The 16,154-nt window shown below is 39.5% G+C and overlaps 4 protein-coding genes across 11 annotated transcripts; 1 reads left to right on the top strand and 3 right to left on the bottom strand.

Annotated features, from left to right (window-relative positions):
- Positions 1-40: 40 nt before the first annotated feature.
- Positions 41-2,689, bottom strand: LOC124198691 (mucin-12-like). Of its 4 annotated transcripts, XM_046594673.1 has the most exons (7): positions 2,511-2,643; positions 2,303-2,428; positions 2,118-2,236; positions 1,601-1,883; positions 1,411-1,533; positions 1,003-1,313; positions 41-895 (listed from the first exon to the last, which is right to left on the bottom strand). In XM_046594673.1, the coding sequence occupies exons 6-7, from the start codon at positions 1,271-1,273 to the stop codon at positions 303-305; spliced, it is 864 nt and encodes a 287-aa protein (XP_046450629.1). In that variant the 5' UTR covers positions 1,274-1,313; positions 1,411-1,533; positions 1,601-1,883; positions 2,118-2,236; positions 2,303-2,428; positions 2,511-2,643; the 3' UTR covers positions 41-302. The 4 variants fall into 4 exon arrangements, with proteins under 4 accessions (XP_046450629.1, XP_046450632.1, XP_046450631.1 ...); XM_046594676.1 differs by lacking the exons at positions 2,118-2,236; positions 2,303-2,428; positions 2,511-2,643 and adding an exon at positions 2,668-2,689; XM_046594675.1 differs by lacking the exons at positions 2,118-2,236; positions 2,303-2,428; positions 2,511-2,643 and adding an exon at positions 1,938-2,072.
- A 1,758-nt stretch (positions 2,690-4,447) lies between these two features.
- On the bottom strand, positions 4,448-11,510 carry LOC124198687 (bestrophin-4-like). Of its 2 annotated transcripts, XM_046594665.1 has the most exons (16): positions 11,405-11,510; positions 9,748-9,872; positions 8,837-8,916; positions 8,662-8,772; positions 8,093-8,212; positions 7,974-8,025; positions 7,784-7,913; positions 6,970-7,208; positions 6,794-6,898; positions 6,581-6,688; positions 6,237-6,517; positions 6,015-6,175; positions 5,817-5,938; positions 5,607-5,756; positions 5,285-5,545; positions 4,448-5,222 (listed from the first exon to the last, which is right to left on the bottom strand). In XM_046594665.1, the coding sequence occupies exons 3-16, from the start codon at positions 8,905-8,907 to the stop codon at positions 4,944-4,946; spliced, it is 2,190 nt and encodes a 729-aa protein (XP_046450621.1). In that variant the 5' UTR covers positions 8,908-8,916; positions 9,748-9,872; positions 11,405-11,510; the 3' UTR covers positions 4,448-4,943. The 2 variants fall into 2 exon arrangements, with proteins under 2 accessions (XP_046450621.1, XP_046450622.1); XM_046594666.1 differs by lacking the exon at positions 11,405-11,510 and adding an exon at positions 10,059-10,840 and having other exon boundaries at positions 8,837-9,872.
- LOC124198690 (filaggrin-2-like) lies at positions 10,932-11,935 on the top strand. The gene is made up of 5 exons (XM_046594672.1): positions 10,932-11,035; positions 11,108-11,321; positions 11,419-11,505; positions 11,594-11,680; positions 11,744-11,935. The coding sequence occupies exons 1-5, from the start codon at positions 11,021-11,023 to the stop codon at positions 11,830-11,832; spliced, it is 492 nt and encodes a 163-aa protein (XP_046450628.1). The 5' UTR covers positions 10,932-11,020; the 3' UTR covers positions 11,833-11,935.
- Positions 11,936-12,480: 545 nt separating this feature from the next.
- On the bottom strand, positions 12,481-16,078 carry LOC124198689 (hydroxyacid oxidase 1-like). 4 transcript variants are annotated; one of them, XR_006876665.1, is made up of 12 exons: positions 15,752-16,078; positions 15,538-15,689; positions 15,359-15,479; positions 15,167-15,283; positions 15,010-15,096; positions 14,820-14,952; positions 14,633-14,749; positions 14,459-14,570; positions 13,928-14,002; positions 13,716-13,821; positions 12,645-12,753; positions 12,481-12,580 (listed from the first exon to the last, which is right to left on the bottom strand). XR_006876665.1 is itself a non-coding variant. In XM_046594670.1 (11 exons), exons 1-10 carry the CDS (start codon positions 15,898-15,900, stop codon positions 12,692-12,694), a joined length of 1,125 nt encoding a protein of 374 aa, XP_046450626.1. In that variant the 5' UTR covers positions 15,901-16,078; the 3' UTR covers positions 12,481-12,580; positions 12,645-12,691. The 4 variants fall into 4 exon arrangements, 2 of the variants coding, with proteins under 2 accessions (XP_046450626.1, XP_046450627.1); XR_006876664.1 differs by having other exon boundaries at positions 12,645-13,821; XM_046594670.1 differs by lacking the exon at positions 13,716-13,821.
- Between the last annotated feature and the right edge of the window lie 76 nt (positions 16,079-16,154).

The following is a 16,154-nucleotide window of genomic DNA, read 5'->3' as shown; positions in this document are numbered from 1 at the left end:
GAACACTTCGCAATGGCAAAAGGCTTGAAGGATTTAAGAAAAGTTTTACAAGATGTTTACCCGCATACAAATTTATTTCTCATTCAACATCAACAACAATTCTCAGTGAAATCACATGAAAAACAATTTCAGATCTAGTTTAGAAGCCTCCTTGTAGTTATCTGGAGAACCGTCGGTCGTGGTGTAACATTCAGATCCCTTAGTGGTGTAATAACTCGGAGCAGAGTAATACTTAAAACTTCGGTGTAGCAGGTCGGAACATCGTATGTAGTGGCATAAAACTCAGGTTCCTTCGTAGTGTACTACTTCAGAGCTTCGGTGTAGTAGCAGAGTGTAGCGTAGGTTGTGGTGTAGCAAACTGGGTCTTCAGTGTAGTATTTTGGTTCAGCGTAATACGAAGGGGCAGCAGTTGTGTAGAAAGTTAGGGCTACGTAATACTTGGCCGCCTCAGTTAGGGTTGTGTAGCTCGGGGCAGAGTAGTACTTTGGCACTTCTGTGAAGTTTTCGACCGTTAGTGGTGTGATAAGCTGGAGCCTCGGTGGAGTAGCTGAGAGCAGAGTAGTTCTTGAGAACCTCGGTGTAGTAAGCTGGCGCTGCATACGAAGTTGTGTAATACTCCGATGACTTGGTGGTGGAACTCGGGGAAGAATAATACTTCGGGGCTTCTGTGTAGTAACTCGGGACAGCTTATGTTTTTGTATACAATCTGGAATATTGGTGGTGTAGTACTTGGAGGCCTCAGTGTAGTAACTGGTCGTTGCGTATGTTGTTGTTGTCGTGCAGTCAGACGCCGGCGTTGTGGTTTGATAACCGCCATATCCAGGAGACATCGACACACCAGTGGTCAATCCAGCCATCAACGATTCAACACCTAACAGCAGCAGGCCATTGTTTACTAGACAAAAAAAAATTAGAACATTCATATGCAATAATAACTTACATAATAAAATATTAAAGTAGATTTGATTCACATCTCAATGAAACAAAGATCATAATATTTACCCATGATTACTTCGGTGTAGTATTCAACTGTTTCAGTGGTGTAATAAGCTGAAACCTCGGTGTAGTAGCTGGGAGCAGAGTAGTACTTGGGAGCCTCGGTGTAATAAGCTGGCGCGGCATTTGTAGTTGTGTAATACTCCGGTTCCTTGGGGGCCTCGGTGTAGTAACTGGTCGTGTCATTTGTTGTTGTTGCATAGTAAGACGGCGGCGTCGTGCTTTGGGATCCGCCATACCCAGGAGACATTAGTACACCAGTGGTCGACTCAGCCATCAACGAAACGACACCCAACAGCAGCACGACAAAATAGTTACTAAACAATATTTAAATTGAAAAATTAATATGCAAAAATAACTGCCATGTTGAAAAATAGAAAACACGAATTCACACCTCAGGAAAAAAAAATTTACCCATGATTGCAAAACTGGTTGTACGATGAAGAATGCAGTTGGTGACCACTACTGCACTACAGTTGTTGCCATGTCGGTGATAACCATTTGACTGTATCTATCGCCTTCTCTCCTGTTATACGACTAGACAATAAATGATTTGGATATTCAATAGTTGGCATATTTAAATTCCATGTAACAGAATATTTACCCATGATATGTAGTGGTGTAGTAATCAGGGTCCTCGATGTAGTACTCGACCCTTTGATGGCGTAGCTTGGGGAAGAATAATATTTCGGGGATTCGGTGTAGTAGTTCGGGGCAGCGAAGTAGTGGTGTAATAATCTGGAGACTTGGTAGTGTAGTACTTAGGGGCCTCGGTGTAGTAACGTGCGGCGTCGCGGTTTCATACCCGCCATACCCAGAAGACATCAGTACACCAGTGGTTGAACGAGCCGATACATTCCCCAACATCAGCACGACGACATAGTTTACTAGACAATTAATAAATTTAAACATTTGCATTCAATAAAAACTGGCATGTTAACAAACAGATGATTGAGAACAGTAAAGCGACCAAGAAGGCAGTTGCTGACATATTGTGCACTGCAGTTGCTGTTGCCGTGTCGGAGATACTCACTCGACTGATTTCTATAACCTTTGCTCTCTCCTTTTATACGACCTTCTCTCACCCTAACCCCTCCTCTTAAGCCTTGCGGCTATTGTACCTTTCTGATAATGATGCAAAACGTCCGGTTCTCACCTAACCTCTTCACCACCGCATGCCAGTTTTACGAAATGTTTCTTGTGACCTCCAAGCGTGAACATCAAATTTTTCCGATTGTGACTGGTAAATTATCAAATAAAAAAAGAATTGGTACAAAAACTCCGTGTAAATAAACAGAATATTTACCCATGATTACGAACTGATAATACCACAAAGAATGCAGTTGGTAACGAATAGTGACTACAGACTGCAATTACCGTGTCGGAGATTCTCACTCGACTGATTTCTATCGCCTTCTCTCCTTTTTTACGACTAGACATTAAATAATTTGGCTATTCAATAACTGGCATATTTAAACTCCATGTAACACAGAATAATTCGACAGAATATTTACCAATGATTGAGAACTGATGAATGCAGCTTGTGGCAGATAGTGGAATGCAGCTGTTACCGTGTCGGAGATACTCGCTCGACTGATCCCTATCGACTTTTCTCTCGCCTTTTATACGACTTTTTCTCACCCCTCCTCTTAAGCCTTGCGGTTATTCTACCTTTTTGATAATAATGCAAAACTTCCCGTTCTCACCCAACCTCTACACCACTGCATGACACGTTTTACGTTATGTTCTCCATGACCTTCGATTGAAATGCAAACTAGCCTTTCCTTCTGCAGGTGACGTTGCTGGGGATGGGTCTACAAAAACAAATATCAAAATGAATACCAAATAGCTTACCCTTGCGGCTATTGTACCTGCTTGATAATGATGAAACACGTGTCATTCTCACCCAACCTCTACACCACCGCATGACACGTTTTACGTTATGATCTCCGTGACCTTCGATTGAAAGATTTTACATGAAAACTGCCCTTTCCTTCTTTAGGTTGAGGTTGCTGGGGATGGGTCTACAACAACCAATATCAAAATGAATACCAAATGGCTTACCCTTGCGGCTATTGTACCTGCTTGATAATGATGTAACACTTCCCGTTCTCACCCAACCTCTTCACCACCGCATTGACAGTTTTACACGTAATGATCTCCCTGACCTTTGAAAGTGAAGGACATGCAAACTGGCCGGACCGTCTGCAGGTTGAACTTTACAATGGTAAAGTAATTAGAAATTTATCAACATATAATAATTACTTTTTTGTAAATTTTTTCTGGTTTCTTTGTGGGATGCTTAATGATATTGGTCAGAATAACCAACACATTCAATGATAATAATAGCAGCAACGAGCAGCACCACAAACTGAATGCACAGCTGTCTTGTTCACACCTTTCACAGACTGGCTGCAGCTCATACTCAGAGACTGTTAAAATAGTAAAAAATTAATTAATTCATATTAAGAAGATGTCTTATAATATCACATAACATAATGACAGAACAGGCATAAAATTAACTAAACAGTGCCTCAAAACTACTTCAATATTACATATTTTACAAAGGAATCTACACTTGGGAAGAATTCCCAACTTATAATAGTTAGTCTAGTTCAACCTCATGGGCAATTGCAATTTAATAAAAAAAAAACATGTTCATTATTGTAGATGTAACACGTTTGAATCTACAACACTGGTACATGGGTTCTACCAAAATTTGTTTGTTTTTCTGTTTTTCTCTGATTTGGAAGACACAGCTTGGCTTATTACATGGGACCATTTTATCCCTATGATCACAAACACCGCCTGCATCACAAGCATCTGTATCGCAAGAAAACTTTGCTGAATAAATTTTATGAATGTTTAGCCAAGAATGCAATAAGAATCCTCAGTGGCTAAAAAGTTTGTTGTCTATTCAGCAACTTAATGTAACACTTGCCCATGATCCAATTAATCTATTAATAGTAATGCAATACCTAAATGAGATCTTGAGATGACAGTAGACAAGCTTGAACACTCGAACACATGTTATGTAGAATACTGGAATACAGAGATGGGTGTAAGCATCAACTGTGGTGATTAGATTATGAAAGTTACAGATTTACCTACATATATTTTGTGGATATTAATTTGGTCCATAAAAAAGTGAACAGCAGCAGCAAAGAATTTAGTTATTTCTCATTTGTTGTTTGTTCACTACCTCTCCGGGTCTCCCAGGTGACTCACGAATTGCTGTCGCTAGGCTACAGAGCTTCTGGACGTTCAGCTGAATCCCCCTAGTGGCTGAATTTGAATTTTAAATTTTTAACCGATTCAAAATCTTTTATTAAAAATATTCAGCAATGTTCGTTATTTTCGTATTTCGGTTTTATGATTTTGTCGTATCAGAGGAGCTGTGGAAGTAATGGAAAAATTAACGACAGTAATTGTCGATTTTCTAGATTTTAAATAAAACGTTTAACTGTTTTTTTTATTAAAAATCACTAGTCTAACACTTTGGATTCAAATTACAAATACATTCAACTGAAGAGCTCGCAACAGCAATTAATGCTAAATTGAAGCGCGAGTGGAAGACAAATAAAAGAGGAATAGTAAACAAAGCCGAAGCAAATCTACGATTCTGCACCATTCACTGTGTCACTGCACTGTTCTACCAATAATTGGATAAATTCCTTCGACCCTGATGATGTATATGCTGCTTCTCATAATGGGTCTGTTGTGCTTCGAAAATTTTAAAATGCCGTTCTGGTATTCTCAAACCGCTCGTCGGGTAATTTGTAAAAGAGTATTAAAGGTTAAGATAGGGAATACACGATCAAAAAAAAATTAAACTAATAATTATTAAAAAGTTACTTGAAAATTTGTACAGTAAGGTTTTGCTGAACTATTAACACGGAATGCTTCTTTCCTTAACAAAATGGCAGTTTTCAATAAACTGAGATACATTATTTATCTTCTACGGTTTCCTCAATTGAGGCCGATTCAATTGACGTCGATTCAAGACGCTCGCCGTGCTCATCGATCGGCTCAAGCTCTGTTATTTCTCGAACGCTGTCTAAATGAGTTCTTGGTGGAACTACTACTGGAGGCCTTTGAGTCGAAATAGTGGGAACAACTGCAACAGTTTCTTCAACAACATCCTCTTCTGGACAATCTTCCTCTACCTCGGCCAATGGTACGTGCACTTTTTTAGAAGCTTTTGAGGTGGAAGCTCGATCAGTTTGCTGGATAAATTTAAAACAAAGTAACAGTAACGCAATACAAAAATAATAAAACGTTCATTTACCGATGCATCGGATCCCATGAAAAAAGCGACAGGAGGAATTCGAGTAGTTCTTGGAGATCCCTGTGGGCTGGGAGAGATTTTCGGCATCAACTTTGGACTGGATTTGTTGGGTTGTAAGAATTGCTTGTGTCTTGAAATGGGAGAATTCTGAGCTGATGTAGTTAGAGGAGCTGAAGGGGATGGCGCGTTGCTTGAAATCAGAGGTTCATCTTCTGGATCAGAGATTGCAAAAGATCCAGGCGGTGGATCAACACTCAAATTCTAAGGAAAGACTCATTATTTTCAATTTATCTTCGACATTTTTCTGGACTGTTTGTTTTACCTTGCCAAATTTCCCACGCCTTTCATTGGCTTTTTTCAAATTTAAGGGGGGAAGATCAGCCTTAGCAGTCGGCGATTTCACGATTGGGGGATTAACTGGAGTTGAGGATCCTGAGTCGATACTCAGATCGGACATCTTGAATATATCTTCCTATAATGGAATTGAAAATTAAACATTTTTAAAGTATTAAGTATGAGTTAAATTATTTGCCTGAGGTCCAAATACTATCGGAGAATGTGGCCGGCTAACTCCACCTGTACTGTACCGGCTGGTGCTACGATTGAATCCTGGTTTACGATGTGCAGATGCGATGGATACATTGCTACCCATAGCTTTTACCGAGTAGAAAAGAAAAAGTACGTTACAAATCAGGGCGATCAATAAAGTATAACACGTCAATAAGTTTACTATTGTCTCTGGTGAAAACCTTCTGGAAAACAGACAAGACGGAAGGAGCTTTTCGTGAAAGTCGAAGACGAGATTGGCTATTGAACGAATTTGGTGCCTCCGATTGCAAGGACATTTGCCGTTGCACTTTCTTTTTAGGGCTTCGTTCTTTAACCGGTGTACTACAAAAATAAACAAATGTTTAAATAAGACAATCTGCTATAACACTACGGTTCCTCATACCCCGATTCTCCCCCGTCATCTGGAATGATGCCCTCACTTTCGGTGGAAGGATCTCCATCACTTTCTTCTTCCAGTCTGTGAAGTTGTGAACCTGATTGGAATAATTCTTTTTCGTAAGATGTCATCGTCAATTGAGCTGTTGAGCCCATGTGAGGAGATGTGCGGAAGGCTTGAGATGCAACTGTGTACGGAAGTTCTTGCGGCGTGATTTCGTCCCAGTACTGATCGCGGAGTAGCTCTGGATGTTCATTATGCATTTCGTCTACGATCAAGTATGACACCTAAATGAAAATAGTGTTAATGAAATAATGGTTTTCGAGTTGTGTGGTGCTTTCTATATGTACCTGGAGATTGCGATCAATCAACCAGTTAGTTTCAAAGTCGTCATCGTCTTCGCCGAAAGGATTGACCAAACTTTCGGCCACTTTCAGCCACCCCATGTAGAAGAAAAACTAGACACCAGACAGACACAAAAAGAAAAATCAGATTTAGTTTAAGACCGTTGCAGCTAAACTATGTGGAAAAGCAGGAAATAGAGAAAAAAAAATAACCCATACTTGGAGAAATGCAAATACTGGGACGTACAAGTCTTTCTGTTCGCCAACGAGTTGGCGGCCCATAAGTGTTGCCATAAAAAAGGTATAAACTGCCAAGGTCACAACCTAAAGGAACGCAGACAGTTAACAAATCTCGATCGATTCAGAATTTGGTGAAAATGAACAGTTTTACTAACCTGAGTGTAAACCAAAGGAACGGGAACCCAATCATAACCGTTAAGTGCGCCACATTTGGCCCGGAAGGAACATAACTCATCGAGCATAGTTTTGACAGCAAAATCATCGCGTATCCGTCCTTCCCTTCGGGCCCGGGTAATAATCGATCCAGCCCAAACAAGCGGCATCCAGAATTTGCTGTAACGCGAACGAGCGTTGAGGTCGTCGAATATTTTCTTTTCATTGGGCAACAGCACACCTGTAGAAAAAATTTAATCGTCATTAATTTCACAATGTGTTAGACCACGTTCCTTATCTGTTCAAACAGAGAAACAATTGTGATTTTTCTCAAACTCGTGGTTTTTTATTATTTTTTTTTGATCTTGCTTTCGACACAAGTACGAAATGTAAGAGATATTTTACGACTTTACTACTCAGACATTCTAACAAGCTACGGAACCGGACACGCTCCAGAAAATAATGTCATCTTGATAAGCCGGGACCGGCTCTAGTTCGGTTTGAGATAGATTGCTCTTCCGGTACCGTCGTTATCTTAATCGTTAAATGACTTTTAAAACCCTCAGTTTGCGAGGCATCACGAAACTGCTTGACCCACGCTTGCTGTTGCGCAACGAGGGGAAATACGGCCAGTAGGAGTCAACATTAGCACGCGAAAAACTCGTCATCTGTTTGACTTGTTTGCGGACACACATCGGTACAGTATGATGGATGGGAACCTAGTTATTTTTCAGAGTTTCGGAAGCTTTAAAGACAGGGATCAACCCATCAACTTCAGGAAAACTAGGATAAAGAGCGATAGTAGTTCAAACATACCAGCTTCAACAAGGTGGTCGAGCGTTGGAAATCGTTTCTTGACCCTCGTTGAGACCATGGACAATATCATGGCGTACGAAAGATTGACGTACCGCATGATAGTGCGGCGCATCAAACGGCAACGGTCGTCCTAAAAAAAATCACATATTAAGATTATCTTGCGAACAATATTAAAAATATTTTCGTTTACCTGTCCGGGAATAGAATTTGCTACAAATATTGCCAGTGTGTCCGTTCCAGGGCTACATTTAAACGTATTTGATTAGAAAACTAAATGATACATATTGTATTTAATAACATTTCACTTACATGGATTGAAACATTTCCCACCATCTCTTGACTACTAGATTTACATAGAAGCCGAGGACGAACGACAATGGAATAAGATCGGAGTACTCTAGACAGTGTTTCGATATCTTTTCAAACCGCCTAAATATTAATAACAATAAAATTAAATTTCACACTTAACTGTTTTTCGTTTGTAAATATGATTGAAAGTGCCTAGTAATTGAAAGCATCACCATACTTGGTGATTCCCAAAATTCCAATGAACTCAAAAATGCCACAATGGCTTTATAATGACAGGAGTCTTTCTAGCCTTTTTTACAATCTAAAAACAGACTTTCATAGCTCAAGGGCAAAAGTAATTATGAAGTAATATATGCCTGCATGCTAGCAACATCCTGTGTACTACATAGAAGGGAAATATTCTAGCTGGAACAAGAATTTCTCTTTTTGAAACGAAAACATTTGAAGCAACAAACATACTAAATAACAATAGAAATATTTCTTGACAAGGCAGCCTAATTTACACGATTGTAAGAAAAGTATTCTTAAACTAACAATTACTCATTAAATTCCAAGTAAATTTTACTTACTGCTGTCCTGCTTCATCCAAAGCGAATAGGTAAACAAAATAGAGTACATAGTACAGAAGAACGTAAACAACCAGGTTTGGCCAAAGTAATTTGTAAATAGAGCCTTTCCAACTGTGGCAAACAAATCAAATACATTATGTTATGCAAAATAAAGAAAAGCAGAGATAAATGATACCAGAAGAGAAGTTTCCAAAAACATCCAAGTCCTGTGCAAGTTGCAACTTGTGCTGTATAAGTAACTGTCATAATGAATGACTGACAAAGAGATCATGAATAGTTATAAACAAAAAACCGGCAATCTAACACACTTTCGAACGCATAAATAGAAAGACAACCACGTCCACTCGGGACCTAAAACCAACTACAAACACAGAGCTTTCTCACTCCAACCAAAGTCTAAAAGTTGCGCCATAACAAAAAGACCCCCTATAAAGCTAGCTCCTCCCCCTTTTCCTTAAGGCTATAGCTAAACAGTCGGTAAATGTTGTCTTCTCTAAATATATCCTAAACGGATGTGATGAAATAACGGACCAACCCAACAAACACTGTTGTTGCCAAAAGAAGGGAGAAACCTAAAAATCTAAATCTAAGCATTTGCATTTTGTGTCAAAATAAGAATCGATGGTTACACACTGACCAATCGAAATTAATTCAAAGCAGGAAGCTGGGGCGCACGCGCGTTACAATGTCATGAATAAAGATGTACACGAAGCAACAGGTGGATTGATTTTCCAGAATATTAGTTTGACGAGCAATAGCGATCGTTTATCCAGTTGTGACTGGAAATTGTCCCTTTTTTCGCTGGCTTTTATACCAACACAAAGCCAGCGTCTGCACCGCACGATGACGAGCATATCCCGTTTGGGTTGCGCAAAGTTAGCTCACTCGCCCATGCATGGGCCTTTCAAGTTCCCCGCCTCGAATACTAATGATTTCATCTGAAAAAAGGATTGGTTGGCAACCAAACGGTTTGGCAGTACCTCAAAGAGTCAAAGGGGAATTCAAATAAAAAAAATTCCCACAAAAATCCGTAAAACCAACAATAGAAATTACAGTTTTTAATCAACATTTTGTTTGCTGCTGTACCTTCAAGACACTCTGGAGTAGGGCTGAGAAAACACACAAAGCGGATGCCGCAGCTGGTGTTTCGATAACGGTTTTCCGGGGAGCCTATAGGCCGCTGGCTTGATTTGTGTTCCAACTAGAATTTACTGGAGCAGTAGAAATCCGATTTCATGTGATAAAAGATTATAATAAGATTATTGCGAAACAAATTGTGATATTTAGAACTATAGGGTTAAAGAAGAAATCCAAATAAGAGCTTTTATGTTTTAAATTTACTTTGTGACTAATCAATTTACTACTCCACATCTATCCCCAACCACTTTTGAACGTACGTTCTGGGCCTGCGGCTTCTATGTCGGCACGGTCAAACTATCTCCTTCCTTAGGCAGTGGAGTGGCTCTCACGACTATCGTGATGATGCTACTTAATTGTTATCCATCCTTTGGGTGCCGGGCACATGGAAACACATGACATAGGACAGATGCCGCTGGCCAGATATGTTTGCAAAAACAAGTGCCCCACCATCACTTTTTTAAAAATAGCTTGTCAAAAAGACTGGATAGAGCTGCAGTTGTTGCTGGATCAAATTCAAAAACTTGCAAGGATCAGCTGACGTTACAAGAGAGAAAAAGATTAATCGAATACATAATGCAGTACACACGCACCAGCGGCTTTTGATACACACCCTTTGTTGGTGATTCATTCTTATTGTCTATGACAGCTCAGCGTGACTTGTTTTGGCAGAGCGCCAACCGCGAAATTCAAATGCCATGTCATTTGAGGGGGAATAACATAATCAATCCGATAATAGCACACGGCCATATATAGATGTAGAATTTGACACTACTTTCAGAGCGCATTCAATTGCCTTTTTCGAAATTCGGTGCGGCTAAGGCGGCATAAAAGTAAGTCTGGTTTATTTTGAGACCGCAATTATTCCATTCACTGTCCCTGCAACAAATTTTCTGCAAGGCTTCAATGGTAGGCGCTTGTCAGAAAGGGCTAAAACAATTGGAAAGTGACTGTCCACGAGGTTCTACGTTCCCACCACAGACTCTTCCCATTATTCAATACATGATCCGGCCGGTGCGAAAACCTAATTTTCCTCCCACAAATCAACCTTTAGGCTTTGGGATTGGTCCAGTTCTTTGGGAACAATACCATTTCACTTGTCCTCGAAAATGACTGAAAACCGAATATAAAAGAGCAAACCTACGCAGTCCAGCAATAACCATCGACACTACAATCAGGATCCTCAAACAAAGTAGCCTGAAATCAATTGAACGCCGATAACATGTCTACTTTCAAGGTACATTTCATACAGTTGAAAGTATACATACCTACATTTTAAAATTTGAAATGCTATTTATCTATTTTTTAGATCGCCTTCATCGCTTTAGTGTTAGTCGCACTGGGAGCTGTGGCTTCCGGCGAAGACCGCAACTCGGCAAACTATGACCTGGAGCTTGCTGAGTCTAAAGGAAGGCGTCACAACTACAACAGCTATCAACAATCCAGCCATGGACACAAACAGCAACAACATGGTTATAACCAACATAGCGGACATGGAAGCCAGCAAAGTTACGGACATGGAGGTATAGTTATATAATCAATTATTATCACAAGATTAATTGTTTTAATTGTCGTCGGTAAATCAAGGAGAATAATTTTAACTTACCCTATTCAATCCAGGGCAATCCAGCCATGGATATGGTCAGCAACAACACGGATACAGCCAGCATAGAGGATATGGAACCCAGCAAACTTACCAACATGGAGGTATAATAATAATCATTAAATTAATTTAAAAAATTGACGTTGGAAAATCAAGCAGAAATAGAATTTTAACTTAACATATTCAATCCAGGACAATCCAGCTACGGGCATGGTCAGCAGCATCAGGGATACAACCAACATAAAGGACACAGCCAGCAAACTTACGGAAGTTATGGAGGTATTCACATAACGAATAAATTGTCATTGGAAAATCAACTAAACGTTTGTTTTTTTATCATAGGCAATCCAGGTCAATCCACCTACGGATACGGTCAGCAACAACACGCATACAGCCCACAGTATGAGATCATCAGTGGTGGTACATACTAAACTCTTGCTAAATCAGTTAGAGCTCCAATCCAAGAAATTGTACGCACATTATTTCGGCACATGGAACGCATTATTTTTCTAAAGGGTCAAAAATAAATCTATTCTAAAAAAAGAGATTATTGTTGCGTTATTATTAAGTTAAAGCGAAGATAATGAGAGGTCCTTTAGATCCAGCTCACTAATTACTCTGAGACGGTAGACAGTATGCAGCCAAATTTTTACGATGCATACGATGATAATATTTTTGTAACACACTCCTTTTGATTTCAAACGCAAACCGATTAACTTTAAACTCGTGGACAACATGTACGCATGTTGTCGATTTGAAGGTAATATACACTTTATCCAGCAAATCTACAGCATTACTTAACCTGAACAAACATTAAAGATAGTATAACCCAATCCTAAAAATAATTTAAACAACAGAAAAAAATCCTGAATAAGGAACTTATTGTATACGTGTATACAGTACGTTAAGGTCGTTAATTAAAGGTTGAAAAGCCTTTAATTAGGCTTTTAACGACTCACACGGTCTCACACTCTTTAACACGGACCAAGAGCACGCTTACAAGATACAGAACAGCTAAGAATAATTAAGGAATACAAAAAAACTGTCCGATGCAATTATAATTAATCTAAAAGGTGTACCTTTTTCGGTTCAGAGGGTTGTTCCTTGAAAGTTGAAAATTATTTGGTAACATTCCTAGCTATCCATCAAATAAGATTAAGCTGACGACATCACTCGCCCCTAAAAGAAACATTAACATTTTTAAATGTGACGAAACAATGAAACAAAAACCAACATTAATTACCATTTGTTAAAAAACTGTTGTCGTGAATAAAGATCCGAAGGTCCCATCTATCTTCTTGTCGTCATAATGTAATTATGAAGGACACGTATACACCTCCACCAAATGAGATCTATGCCACCATAGAACTTGATAATGACTTTAAGAGGTAACCCAACAATTGGAAAGTGCTGATCTATGATGTCATCCAGCCTTCACAGACTCCCAATTGCAAGAACATGGCAATGTGATAAATGATCCGTTAAGAAAACCCAACTTTAATCACCACAAGTTCGATCAAACCAACCACCGGGACTTTCTTATTGGCATTGGTCTCCTTTTTTCGGCACAGTTTCGTTTTTCTTGTCCTCGACAACGAACAAATTGTTGGTATAAAAGAGCAACAGATCAAGATTCAAAGCAACAACTACTTGAGCACTTCAATCATCAAGACGGATACTGAACACTGGGCGCAATTTCCACTTATCCTCTGACAATCAACAAAATGTCTGCGTTTAAGGTACAACATTCAAATTCATTTAAAAGTTTTCCATGTCTAATTCACTTTTTCCGGTATGCAGATCGCACTGATCGCTTTAGCAACTTTGGCAATCGTAGCTTACGCCGAGAATCCTACCGCAAAGAATGACTTGGAGCTCTCCGAGACAAAAGGAAGACGCTACCAGTACGCAAACTACGATCACGCCAATACCTACGGACAAGTCCTACAAAAGCCAAAACACCACCACAACAACCACGGATATAACACTTATAATAGTAAGGGTTTGTAAAAGTCATTTCCCTAACATTGTTTCTAGAAACAAATTAAAACATGTCTCGGTATTTACTTCCAAGACCACAATAGCGGACACGGATACGTTCAACATCAGCCCGTTCAACATCACCCCGTTCAATATCACCCCGTTGTCCACCACCCAGTCCTCCCTCGCCCTGCTGTACAGAGTTACGGTTACCAAAAACCATACGTCTACCAAAAAGGACACAACTCGGAGGAAGTGAAGGAATACGAGAAACCGCCCGTGTACAAAGGCTACAAGAAAGGTCAAGACTCTGAAGAAGTAAAGGAATACGAACCAAAAGGCGAAAAATCCAAGGCTCCTAAAGGCTACAAGAAAGGTCAAGACTCTGAAGAGGCGAAGGAATACGAACCAAAAGGCGAAAAATCCAAGGCATCTAAAGGCTACAAAAAGGGAGACGATTCCGAGGAAGAAAAGGACGACGAGCCAAAGGGATACAAAAAACCGAAATCGAGCAAAGGTGACAACAAGAAAAAGGAAAAGAAATACCAGAGCAACGAAACCAGCTACAAGGACGAAGAATACGGCAAATACAATGGATACGTCCGCCACTCTGGATAGGATCTAAGGAACACGGAAAATTAAATTTATGCATAATTCTATTAACTCATGAACACTATAACGTGTTTTTATAGTATTTGATGAGATTAACTTAATAAATATAAAGACATTTACTTCAAAAATCAATCGCTGTTTTGTTTTACTTTGAAATCTGGAACCTCATAAAAACCTTCGTTTGTGCGGTTTCCAAGATTGGTAACGTAATGGCTCATTCAGCAAAGAAAACTATTTATTAAGTCTGCTATTTTGAATATGCTGATCACCATTGCACAATATCCACATGATTGGAATTCCAATAAATTTACTTTCTCTTGTAGTTACATATTGGAAAACAAGCTTTGATGAACAACTAAGGAACGATCAATGTCCGTAACTGAAGAACAGCCTTGAATTTATAACAAAAATAATCTTCAGCTTTAATTTTCAGGGAAAAGAAATAATTAAATTCGCTAAACTTACCCGATAGTGCCATAGCCAAGTCTAATTCCTTTTTCAGCAAACGGATAATGCTGACCACTCCAGCTTCACCACTGTGTGCAAGACCCCACAATGTAGGGCGACCAAAGAAAACCTGGAATTCGGTTTAAAAAGAATGAGAAATTTGAATGTTGATTCATTTCGAAATTACAATACCATGCGTGCACCGAGGGCTAATGCCTTGAACACATCCGTTCCTTGGGTGATGCCACCATCAACGAAAACTTCACAGCGACCATTCACTTGTTTAACAATAGCAGGAAGCGCATCGATCTATGAATAGGGATTATCATTTCAAAATCATTTATTAATTTGGTAAATACAATCTTAATGGATGAATTACCGTGGCTGGAACTCCGTCAAGTTGCCTTCCGCCATGGTTCGAAACTGCAATCGCCGCCACGCCATGTTGAACAGCTAATTCAGCATCGTCAGGTCTCAGAATTCCTTTCACCACGATTGGCATTTTTGTAATACTGCCATCCCATTTGATCATTATTGATGCCAAGGAAAATCATTGAACAATTAGTTACCTTTTAAGCCAGCTAATATCCTTCCAGGTTAAACTTGGATCAAATAGGGAAGCCACAAAGTTATTGGACGATGAACTTCCTGTATTACTATCCAAACGAAATGAAACGAATGAGCAACAAATGTTACCATTCAATTTTCTAACTACTGTAACTCTACCTTAATTCATTCCGCTCGGTAGCTAATCGTCGGCCAAGAATGACAGTATCGACGGTCACAACGAGAGCTTTAAAATTCGCCTGCTCAGCACGCCGAACCATATCGACAGTGACCTGGCTAAGTAAACAATAAAGATTGCTCAGAATGAAATAAGGATTAAGAATTTATAAGCGTTAGTCAATTTCTTTTTACCGATCTTTGTAGATGTAGAGTTGAAACCAGTTGTTGCCTTTAGGAGCCGCTTCGGAAACTTCTTCAATCGTACTAGTGGCTACAGTACTCAATACGTAAACAATTCCTTCGTCGGATGCCGCTAAATAAACAGAAAAAATAAATAAAACTAGTCAACCTTAATAATAATAATAATTTACCTTTTGCAGTAGCGAGTTCGCCCATTTCGTGAGCCATTTTCTGCATTGCAGTTGGTGCAATACCAATAGGAGCAGACATGGGGTATCCGAGCGCGGTGGTAGCCATTAAACGGTGTTCTACTCCTCGAAGAACTCGGGGCATCAATCGCCATCTGACATTATACCAAACACACACGTCAATCAGTCGGAATATAAAAACAAATTTGTAGCAAACCGTTTGAAGGCTTCACGGTTGTCTCGAAGAGTTTGTTCTTGATCGGCTCCACCCCTGTAAAAGTCCAAAACGAACGGTGGAAGAATCTGGCTCGCATGTTCTTCATAATCTTGAAGACAAACCAGCTGCAATTTACTTTCGCTCGTCATTTTTTTTAAGAACTACCAACCAGCTTCCTTAGTAGCGGTGCAAACTTGAGACTCTTATCACTGTGAACAGTGATAAGAAACAGACTATTGACAAAAAACATAAGACAAGGAGATGTGAGCAGTTGGAAAATCTGCTCCTCCCCTATAAGTAACCTTAAAGGAAAAAGATGAAAACTTGAAATGAAAACTTTGAAGGCCACAAAATAGGGGGAAATTGTGAAGCAGACCTTGATTCACCCCTTTACAAGGTTAAA

Source organism: Daphnia pulex, chromosome 7, assembly GCF_021134715.1.
Source record: "Daphnia pulex isolate KAP4 chromosome 7, ASM2113471v1".
Taxonomy (NCBI): domain Eukaryota; kingdom Metazoa; phylum Arthropoda; class Branchiopoda; order Diplostraca; family Daphniidae; genus Daphnia; species Daphnia pulex.
This window is presented reverse-complemented; position numbering and strand designations above follow the sequence as displayed.

Excerpts from the sequence above, each read along its gene's own strand:
- LOC124198687 (XM_046594665.1), bottom strand. The coding sequence starts at position 8,907 with ATGACAGTTACTTATACAGCACAAGTTGCAACTTGCACAGGACTTGGA. Across the intron at positions 8,213-8,661 it reads TTGGATGAAGCAGGACAGCA|GCGGTTTGAAAAGATATCGA; the intron begins GTAAGTAAAATT and ends ATTAATATTTAG. Across the intron at positions 6,176-6,236 it reads GATGACGGGGGAGAATCGGG|TACACCGGTTAAAGAACGAA; the intron begins GTATGAGGAACC and ends TTATTTTTGTAG.
- LOC124198691 (XM_046594676.1), bottom strand. The coding sequence starts at position 1,273 with ATGGCTGAGTCGACCACTGGTGTACTAATGTCTCCTGGGTATGGCGGA. Across the intron at positions 896-1,002 it reads CTACACCGAAGTAATCATGG|TAAACAATGGCCTGCTGCTG; the intron begins GTAAATATTATG and ends TTTTTTGTCTAG.
- LOC124198689 (XM_046594670.1), bottom strand. The coding sequence starts at position 15,900 with ATGACGAGCGAAAGTAAATTGCAGCTGGTTTGTCTTCAAGATTATGAA. Across the intron at positions 15,690-15,751 it reads AACCGTGAAGCCTTCAAACG|ATGGCGATTGATGCCCCGAG; the intron begins GTTTGCTACAAA and ends GTATAATGTCAG. Across the intron at positions 14,750-14,819 it reads TTGACGGAGTTCCAGCCACG|ATCGATGCGCTTCCTGCTAT; the intron begins GTAATTCATCCA and ends CCCTATTCATAG.
- LOC124198690 (XM_046594672.1), top strand. Across the intron at positions 11,322-11,418 it reads GCAAAGTTACGGACATGGAG|GGCAATCCAGCCATGGATAT; the intron begins GTATAGTTATAT and ends TATTCAATCCAG. Across the intron at positions 11,506-11,593 it reads GCAAACTTACCAACATGGAG|GACAATCCAGCTACGGGCAT; the intron begins GTATAATAATAA and ends TATTCAATCCAG.